Source organism: Limanda limanda, chromosome 14 (assembly GCF_963576545.1).
Source record: "Limanda limanda chromosome 14, fLimLim1.1, whole genome shotgun sequence".
Lineage (NCBI taxonomy): Eukaryota > Metazoa > Chordata > Actinopteri > Pleuronectiformes > Pleuronectidae > Limanda > Limanda limanda.
Window position 1 is genome coordinate 1,883,954 of NC_083649.1, and position 10,000 is coordinate 1,893,953.

Here is a 10,000-nt window from a genome sequence, read left to right on the forward strand (position 1 = left end):
GTTTCCCAGAACGTTTCCTCGTGTGGTCGCGGCTCAGAGGAACAAGCTGTACATCCAGACGAGAGATAAACAGGCCTCTGTCGGGCCTCGGGCCATGGGTTTGAACCCCTCCTCTGTCCTTTGATGTGGAGGATTCTCTCTGTGATGTATGACATCCAGAGAACAGCTGGATCAGTCACTTCAGTTCACACTCAACGCTGAACTGAAGCCAAAGCTTCTTGATCGCCCCCTGGTGGCCCGGCTGCTTCACAGCTCATAAACCCTGCCTCCTCCATGTTAGCCCATCGGACATGGAACAAAGTAAAAACATCTAAAGCTGATGTTATTTGAATGTTTGTAAAAGATGGTTTGTGTCATATCAGGTCGTTTTTATCTCCCTGATGTTCACGTGTTCATGTTTCAGTTTGGTTAGAATTATTTATTTTATGATCGTTATTCATCTTTATTCACAGGCTCTGGACTTAAATTCAACTTGTCAAACAAATAACCTTGAAAACAGGGATCCTCAAAACGTCTCAAATGATTCATCTGGGTCATAAGTCTTCAATATGTTGAAATATTATGTCTTAAATGTGTGCAGGTCAGTCTCAGTTCTGTTACTGTTCCTCCATCTCTCTCTCTCTCATGCATCATGCAACGTCTCTGCACTGTAGAAAGTGAGAAGTATTGTGCAACACTGAGATGTGACATGTCGCTCGACACGTTGTGTTGCTGTGGACGTCAGGAAACACAAAGAAGAGAACAACTTGTTTCACACAAACGAGGAAGTCGACAGCTTCCTGAACGGGTTTCTCAAGACTCCCGCCCACTGGCTCGTTAACTGTCACTCTCATTCCTCATCCGTTTCATTCTCTGATTCACTCGTCTCAGTGTTTCATCGTCCGCTCGCTGTGCGACCTCAACTTTTCATAACTAACTGTATGTGGTTTTCAGCAGCTACGTGTTGAGCTTCCTGTCTGCGTCCGACAGTTTGAACTCATTTCACATCCGATCTTTTCTTTGCACCTTTCAGGAGAAAAGCAGCTCTGCTCTGAACGCCTGCTTCGTTTTTAACTGAGTATTTCAACAGAACTCAAATCAGGAACTAAAATCAGGATGTGAAACTCTGTTTTCCGTAGTAGAGTTTTCATTGAGCTTTGAAAATGAATATGAAGTATTAAAAACGATTAGAACATCATTTTGTGTGTTGAGTTAAACACACAGAGTGGAACTGAACAACCTCAGACGCTCGTCTGGAAGGAGAAGAATCTGCTCTGTAGTTATTTCAGCTTTTATCAGATTTAAGCAATTAACAAACCTTAAGTCGGTTTCTCTCGTCGTCATTGACTCGAATCATCTCTTGGTTTTTCAAACAGAGGTATTTTGTGTTGAACTGGTAATAATGTTAAAGATATTTCCGTGGTCAGTGACTCTGATCTGTTTACAGTCTGATTGATGCTTCATGTTAGACTCAGGGCTTTTAACTTGTACAGCTCATTGAAACTGGGTTTTAGAAAGGTGCTATCAGAATAAGGTTTATTGTTGTTATATAAATAGATTAGATTAGATTAGATTTCTTTATTTATCCACACAACGGGGAAATTCACTTGTTACAGCAAAAAAAGAGAAAAACAGAATTTAAATAACAGTGCCGAAGCAACAATAAAAAAGAAAGATCAAAATATATACACTACTAAACTACACATAATGAGAGTAAAAATATACAGAAAACAAAAACAACCTGCAAAACAGACACTGTGCAAAAGCAGGTACTGGGGAGAAAGTGGAGTGATGTAAGTGTTATTGTAATGAAAACAAAAGTATTATAAGTAATATTGCAACAGTAGTGACCATGATACAGAAAAAATAATTAAAAGTAAGTGACCATAATATAAATAATACTACAAGATAGTATAAAGGAAAATATATATCAATCTTAATAAGCTTCAGATCGTGTCTCTAGTCCTAGAAGACGCACAGACACCTGGAGACATGTTCAATGATACATGACATGATTACCAGACGTCTTTGAATCATTAGACCAACATGTCCTCAGTTTGAAACCGTCTGTCTCCTGATGACCCGGCTTCGTGTCTCCAATGATCTTAACTTATGTCTCATCTCTTTCCTTTTCCCAGGCCAGTGGACTGAGAGGGTTTCTGTGTCTGTCCGATTCCATCTCAACCAGCGTCTCCGTGGGTCCAGCCTCCTGGCTTCCATCCCGACGGCACCTCAGGGCAGAACTCGTCTTATCGGTCATCGCCTGCTGCTCCTTCTTCTTCTTCTTCTGCTTTATTCCTTCCCGCTGTAACAATGTGGCCTGTGTGTGTGTTTAGGCGGAGCGGCCGCGGTGCCATGTATGGACGTACAGGATGTTCGGCTCCACACACCAACACGCTGCCAGTCGATGGGAACTCTGCTGTAAACATCCCGAGAGGAGAAATCTCTCACATCACACTGACATCACATGTTGCTACGACGACGCTCCAGGCCACGATGCTTTAAATCTGAATTATTAAGAGACAGACAGAGACCGCGGAGGCTCCGTCCGGCCGACGTCCTGTACGTCCATACATGGCACCGCCGCCGCTCAGCGTAAACACACAGGCCACATTGTTACAGACGGATTAAAGGAGAAGAAGAAGAAGAAGAAGGAGCAGGAGGAGAAAAAGAAGAAGAAGGAGCAGGAGCAGCGGACCGGCCCAACTGATGATGACCGATAAGACGTGCTCTGCCCTGAGGTGCAGCCGGGATGGAAACCAGGAGGTTGGACCCACGGAGACGCTGGTTGAGATGGAATCGGACAACGCACAGAAACACAGAAACCCTCTCAGTGAACTTCACTCTGTCTCCAGTAGGGGTGCAACGATTAGTCGACGTCGTCGACAAAAATAGTCGCCGACGGATTTACTAGTCGATGATTTGTTGGTGACGTCATAGCGCGTGTTTCAAAATGATTTAGTCCGAAGAAGACTGTAGTTTCGTTTGTTGATGTTTTTAATAATGTTATTTTCCCTGTCCTTTTTTGTTAACACGAAAAATGGATACTTGAATTTTAATTTATTTTTAGTACCAGCACTCGGCCTGTTCTTGGTTCACAGTAAAAACGGAAACTTAAATTTAAATTTTTTTTTTTTATTAGCCCTTTGCCTGGCCTTTGTTTTAAATGGACAAAAACTTGATTTTTCTTTGCTTTTGTGTCAACAGTACCCTTATATGCAGCAGAGTTTATTAAAAGACATTTTTGTTAATGAAGTATCAATCTTTATTGTCTTTATTTTCAGTCATCACATGCCTTGAACAACCTCAAGCTAAATTTAAAAGCTGCTTGCTAAATAATAGCAATTGAGAATTTGTGTCATTCATAATCCGATTAGTCGATTAATCGTTTCAATAATCGGTGACTAATCGACGATCAGAATAGTCGTTAGTTGCAGCCCTAGTCTCCAGTTAGTTAATCCACACATCGACTCCTTATGAAGCTGTCGTGTTCAAACAAGAAGGAAACAAACACAAACGGTTGACTCGAAGCTGGAAGGACCGTGGTTACTAAAAGTCAGATAAGAGAAACATCCAATGCAAAATAAACTTGGGTAGTTTTGTATTTAAGAAAGTGATCAATTAACATCCTCATAATATATAATTTTAATATCACTTAAATCAGCGGTTTTCAAATCACATCACAGCACTGATGTTGTTTACAAGTTAAAATCATAGTCCAGCTGTCGTCGGACGTTATTGAGCCTTAACAAGAATAAAACATATTTCATCGTCCTGGTATTTACACCAAACGATGGCCGATCTTTCACAGACTCACAAACCAACCAGACGACAGTCAGGAGCCTCTTGTGTAGTTTGACAAACTCTCAGAGATGTTGACTCGTCCTCATATTCTATATTTATAATGTGTTGCTGATTGAGTTAGCGTCAAAGTTCCGATCCTTTGAAAACCCTTTGAAACATGACACTGATGATTGTGAATCATGTATGAAAAACAAACATCTGACGATCTGAGCAACAGAGGAGCCGTTGTTTTCTTTTTCTTTAAGAGTGAAATGCAATAAAGACAAAAATGACCTCAAGGACTTTAAACGCTTCTTAAATCAGATTTATCAGCTTCCTCTTAGGAACCTTCTACCCTCTGCCTGAGGAAGTTGTGTACTTGTACAACTGTCACTTCAAACAACATTACAACTCGTCCATGGTTTGGTTTCTGCTGCGGAAGACAACACAAGACGTCCGTCCTCCTCTGTCTCTGATCTTCTTCTTCTGCTGAAGTTTGCCAACCACCATAAAATAACAGAAGATGAAGATATGGGGAGTTTCTGTGAGATTTCTGGAACCTTCTATGGAATCGTTTCCTACAAACAGCGAGTGTCTGACGCTCTGGCTGAATCATCAGTGTGATTAGAAGATTCAAAATCGATTCAATCTTTCATCGTTTCTGTGCAGGTGATAATCCTTTCACTATAGAACTTATCCGTTTTTAGAAGCGATGTATAAAAGTAATGTAAGTGTCCTCTGCTGCAGGACGTGGTTTCCCGCTGGGTGATCTTAAACTTATAATATTTTACATGATTTTCAGACCTAAATGTTTTCTGGAGGAGCTGTGTGAGAGAATTCAAATCACCACGTCAGCTGCTCTGGACATTTTCTGGAGCTTTTCCTTCAGCCCAATAGTAAAACTCTTGGAAACGAGACAGCGAGCGAGTGGACGTGTTCCTGTTGCTGTGAACGAGTCTGACCCCGGAAACATCTCTGTCACACCGCGGTGAGGTTTGTCTTGTCTTGGGGTTTTTCTCTCGTAACTTCCTGTTTTATTTTGAAATCCTTACTCTCCTCTCGTTTCAGGTCACTTGCCCTTCCTCATGTGTCACCGGTCTGATTGTCTCTGATTGTTTCCACCTGTTCCCTTCACCCTCATGTGCTTATAGTCTGCGTCTCCCCTTTGTCTTGTGCCGAAGTGTTTCGTTCTTGTTCGTGCACCTAAGCCTTACCCACAGTCATTGTCGTTTTTGCCAAAGAGTTTCTTGCTACGCCACGTAAGTTGTTTTCGGTTTCCTCCTTGAGAGTGATTTTTTGTTTGTTAAAGTTTTCCAGTTTAGCTTTGTTTTGTGTTGTTTGTAAACTGTTTTTCTTCCTCCCTTTTGGAGCGATTTATGTTAAGAGAGATTTAGTTAGTTTGTTGAGCCTCCTGTTTAGGTGAGCCTTTTCTTTTGCCCCATTTATTAGTAGTTTAATACTGAGTCCTCATTCCAGTCCAGGCCTGACAATCTCCTGCTGCTTCTTCACAAGAGAAACACAAACTCCAGAGAACATCCAGACGTGAAACAGAAAACAGCTTCAGTGTCACACCTGCTCAGAGTAAATCACCAGTTTCACACGTGACCTGAGCACATTCTGTTATTCACAGCCACCAACTCCCTTTGTCAAGGAATTATTTCAAATCCCTCGGTTTAAATTCAGTCATTCAAAAGATCGGATCATCTTATTTCAACCCGTCAAAAGTAAACTTCTTCCCTGGCCTCCTGCCTGCCACACCTGTTAAACTGAAACTAACTTTACTGCGGGTAGAGACAGAAAATCACCAACAGTCGACTTCCTCTTTCTGCATCGGCCACAGTTTCCTCTGAGGTGTCACTTGAGCGAGGTTTCCTGAAGGGTGCTCTGTCCCTCGTGCAGCCGCCGGATCGACTGGATGTGAGAAGAGTCAAGTCAGGACGAGCTGTGTGTCTGTGAGAGAATCACGCGTGTGGAAAAGTCGAGCATGAGAAATGCTTCTGAGACAGAGCGTCACTTGTGTCCAACGCAGTATTCAGAGACTCTTTGTACTGATGGTGCTCCGTGGGGGGGGTCTCCTCCTGGGGATCGATCTGAGCCACAAGCTGCGACAGCTCGGAGACGCTCAGGCAATGTGTGTTTGGTTTTACTCAACAACGTTTCCACACAAACCTCGTGAAATCGCCTCGTCTCTTATCGGATTTGCTTAACAATTAATTACAAGTAACATCCAAGAGTTTCTCATTCGTTCCATAAAGATCTTGAGGGCAATTGTTGTTGAGCGTAAATGTTTTTGCTCTCGTGAATGAGGCGCGAGTCAGACGCCATCACATCCTGTTGGTGGTTGTCGCTGAAGTCATCACTGAGTTCTGTCAGTGTGTGTAGACAGTTTGTGTGTCTCTGCATGTCTCCTGATTAGTGTTGGACAAGACAGGTCCGTCCACGTCTTGTCAACACTAATCAGGACATATTAGGACCTGAACAAGTTTATTTTTTTTACTTTAGAGTTTATGGCACACACACACACACACACACACACACACACACACACACACACACACATATAAGCCACGCCCTGTTTATCCAGAAACATTAATATGAATTCAGAAAGATCAGTTGATTAGAAAACATCAGAGGAGCCTTAGTGCATTAATGTGGAGAGCATCAACATAACCACAATATAACCGTCACTATCTCACAGATTACGATCCAGATGTTCTCTTGTCATTTTTAAATAAAGTAAGATAAACACTCCTCCACTTCAGGAGGTTGCTGATGACACAACCGTTCACCTTGTACCACGACCTGATTCCCGACTCAATGCAGTTAGAAGTTTAAAACCACTTAAGAGAAAGTCTTCATACGTCCGAGCGGTTCCTTCAAGCAGCTGTGAAGCTATTTACAGATGTGCACTTTCCCACTGGAGCCTCAGGTTCTCCTTCCTCCAGCCTGAACACACGGATCCAGCTGACACCGAGGTCTGCTGGTGTGTTCTCCTGAGGGGCTGTTCAGACACAGCAACAACCATATCACCATGGTTACCACCGGCTCCACACTCACATGTTGGAGAACATGTGGAGAACATGTTGGAGAACATGTGGAGAACATGTGATCTGTGCTGAGACTGTTCTCTTACCTGTGGTCTGTCGCAGCTCTTCACACAGACTGATGTGAGGATACTGAAGCATCTGTTTCCATTTCTTGCTTTTTCCTTTTCTGTTTCCGCCGCCTCCTGCAAAACAAACAGGTTCCATTTAAACCTGAGGAACAAAGCTCCCAGAAAAATAAATCATTTATTAAAGAATTCCAACATGGTTTCAGGTTCTGGATCAGAATAATGAGGCTAGCATCATGCACGTTGTGTGTGTGTTTGTGTGTGTGTGTGTGTGTTGTGAACAGGTGAACACAGAGATCAGACTGCAGCACAGAAACCAGAGGAGGTTCCTGTTGGTTCTGAGCCGGCGCTCACACTCGAGCTCACACTCGAGCTCACACTCGAGCTCACACTCGAGCTCACACTCGAGCTCACACTCGAGCTCACACTCGAGCTCACACTCGAGCTGCTTTCAGGTCCCGACACGTCCATTCACTCCTCGGGACATTAACACAAACCAGCGTGTATTTCATCACAACCACGATTTTAACACAATTATAATAATCATAGACAGATTAAACAACAATGAAAACTTAAATTGGCATAAAACACGTAGTTATGTTGGGAGGGGAGGAGTCAAGTGGCTGACGATAAGCAACCCTGCTCTGTAGCAGCCGGGGATTTGAACACAAAACCAACCATGAATCTCTGACCTGTGTTTAATAATTAATATATGTATTGATTAGAGTTTCACTCAGTCGAGCTCAAACCTCCAACAAGACCCAACAGTCCCTTCACTCAGATTCTGCTGCTTGTGCTTCAGACTCTGAGCAGAGACTCATCAGCTCTGGGACCTGCTGTCCTCAGAGAAGCTGCAGGATCAGTGGAGACGCAGCGTGGACACTGTCCCACTGTCTGTCCCACTGTCTGTCCCTCTGTCCAACGAGCACAGACCCAGGATTTGCAATGCAAATAGGACACGGCGGCTGCAGCTCAAATCCAAAAATGATTAACGACGCAGGTACGATGCAAAGAAGATGTTTTGTTTATATCCAGGAAACAGAATCGCAGGCAAGTTAATCTATGACAGAGAAAACGAGAAGACTAATGTCTGTTGAATCCGAGGAATATGTAAATCAAGACCAACGACACCAGAATCTCCATTAAATGATAAACGTGTGTAATTAGCTTTCAGCCACAGAAGAGGAAGAACTCATCAAACAGAGAAAAGGAAACTTTGTGACATCACAGGTCAGAGGTGAACAGGAGGAAGTTCAGCCAGCGACCGTGACGCAGAGTCGACGACACCGTAACACAACATCACACCAGAGGCTAAGTTAACACAACACAACATGTTCTGTTTGTTTCCTGCTGGTATTTCTCATTTGAGTGAATGTGAGATCTGCGGTTTGGGACCAAACTGTCGAAGTGAGAAGAGGAATTTTGAAACGCATCAACTTAAACGGCTTAAAGCAAAAAGGGAAAGTTTAAACTCTTCTTAAACTTGAAAATGTACTAAAAGTAAATAAACATAAATAAAATCAAAGAATGAGAAAACGGGACAGCTTCCAAAACTGAAGCCGAATCCTCTTGATCGCCCCCTGGTGGCTCCATCCTACAATGGCAACTGCAAAGACTCTAAGACGACACACGTTCGAATCCCAGATACTTTGGCTTAATTTCTGGATCGTAGGAGGAAGTGGAGACGTGCCATCCATCTTTATTTACAGTCTATGGTTATAACACTATATAATAATTAATACTTATAACCCGAAACCTTCCCCTGCGGATTGATATTTGTATAACAAGCTTCCGGCAAGTCTATGTTTACATATGCAAATGAAGCTTATCTGAGTGTATTTGTGCTCATTTACACACGTTTACATAAAAGATATTCTATCATCAGATTAATCCAGATTAAAAATTCTTGTTTGAGGTCGTAAATCTGGAGCCAAAGGTCAAAACCAAGGTTTCTTCAGAAATCTGAATAATAATCTGAATATTAGGCCTTAAAAAGTCTTAAGTATGTTCAGTTATTACAAACTAGTACTTTGTTGTTGTTAGTTACATGGAAGTCGGTCTCTATTTCCCTGAACATGATGCACGCAGCAATATAAACTGTTGACAAAAGCCCAGGAGCGACTCTTTCATTTGGCATCAGCCAATAAATAGTTGTTCATTACAGTAAATAATTTACAACCATATAATCCTCGTCTCATGTTGTCGACACATTGGAGCCAAAGTCTTTTCACAGGGTTTTTATAAGACTCCATAAATCAGACACCAGTGACAGCGATTAGAACATATTAGTCTTTGCTGTGTCACCCCCCCCTCCATCATAGCAACTATCCCTTTAAGTCCCAGTACTCCACAGTACTCCACAGTACTCAACAATACTCTACAGTACTGTAGTACTCCACAATATTCCACATTACTCCACAATATTCCACAGTACTCAACAATACTCTACAGTACTGCAGTACTCCACAATATTCCACAGTACTCCACAATACTCTAAAGTACTGCAGTACTTCACAATATTCCACAGTACTCAACAATACTCTACAGTACTGCAGTACTCCACAATACTCTACAGTACTGCAGTACTCCACAATATTCCACAGTACTCCACAATACTTCACAGTACTGCAGTACTCCACAGTACTCCACAGTACTGTAGTACTCCTCAGTACTGCAGTACTCCACAGTACTCCACAGTACTGAAGTACTCCACAGTACTCCACAGTACTCCACAGTACTGCAGTACTCCACAGTACTCCACAGTACTCTACTAGTTCAGATGCACCAAATGAACGTCCTCGTGGTTCAAACATTATATCGTCCGAGGTGAAGACTGATTCCTCTTCTTCTTCTGTTGTCTAATGCTGTCTCTACTTCATGTGATTGGTCCGAAGGTCCAAACCATCCATCACTCTGGAACAGAACCTGGTTCAGTTCGATCCAGACCCAGAACTCCTCTTCTGCTCTGAGGAACCGTTCACACCTGATGTTCAGGTTCAGACTGAAACCAGGTGTGAACGAGTCCTTACTGTGTCTCAGTTTAAATTCACAGACATTTCTGTTGCCTGGTTACAATAGAGCATCTTTTCTCAAGGCTGTGCAGCTCAAGAGGTCAAGGTGCTGGAG

At 42.6% G+C, this 10,000-nt stretch overlaps 1 protein-coding gene across 1 annotated transcript in view; it reads right to left on the minus strand.

The window, feature by feature from the left end:
* Positions 1-10,000, minus strand: part of grk6 (G protein-coupled receptor kinase 6) — a 34,011-nt gene that overhangs the window by 22,889 nt on the left and 1,122 nt on the right. Inside the window, exon 2 of the mRNA XM_061085636.1 lies at positions 6,896-6,991. Coding sequence (XP_060941619.1) covers positions 6,896-6,991 — 96 coding nt within the window. The remainder of the gene's footprint in view (positions 1-6,895; positions 6,992-10,000) is intronic.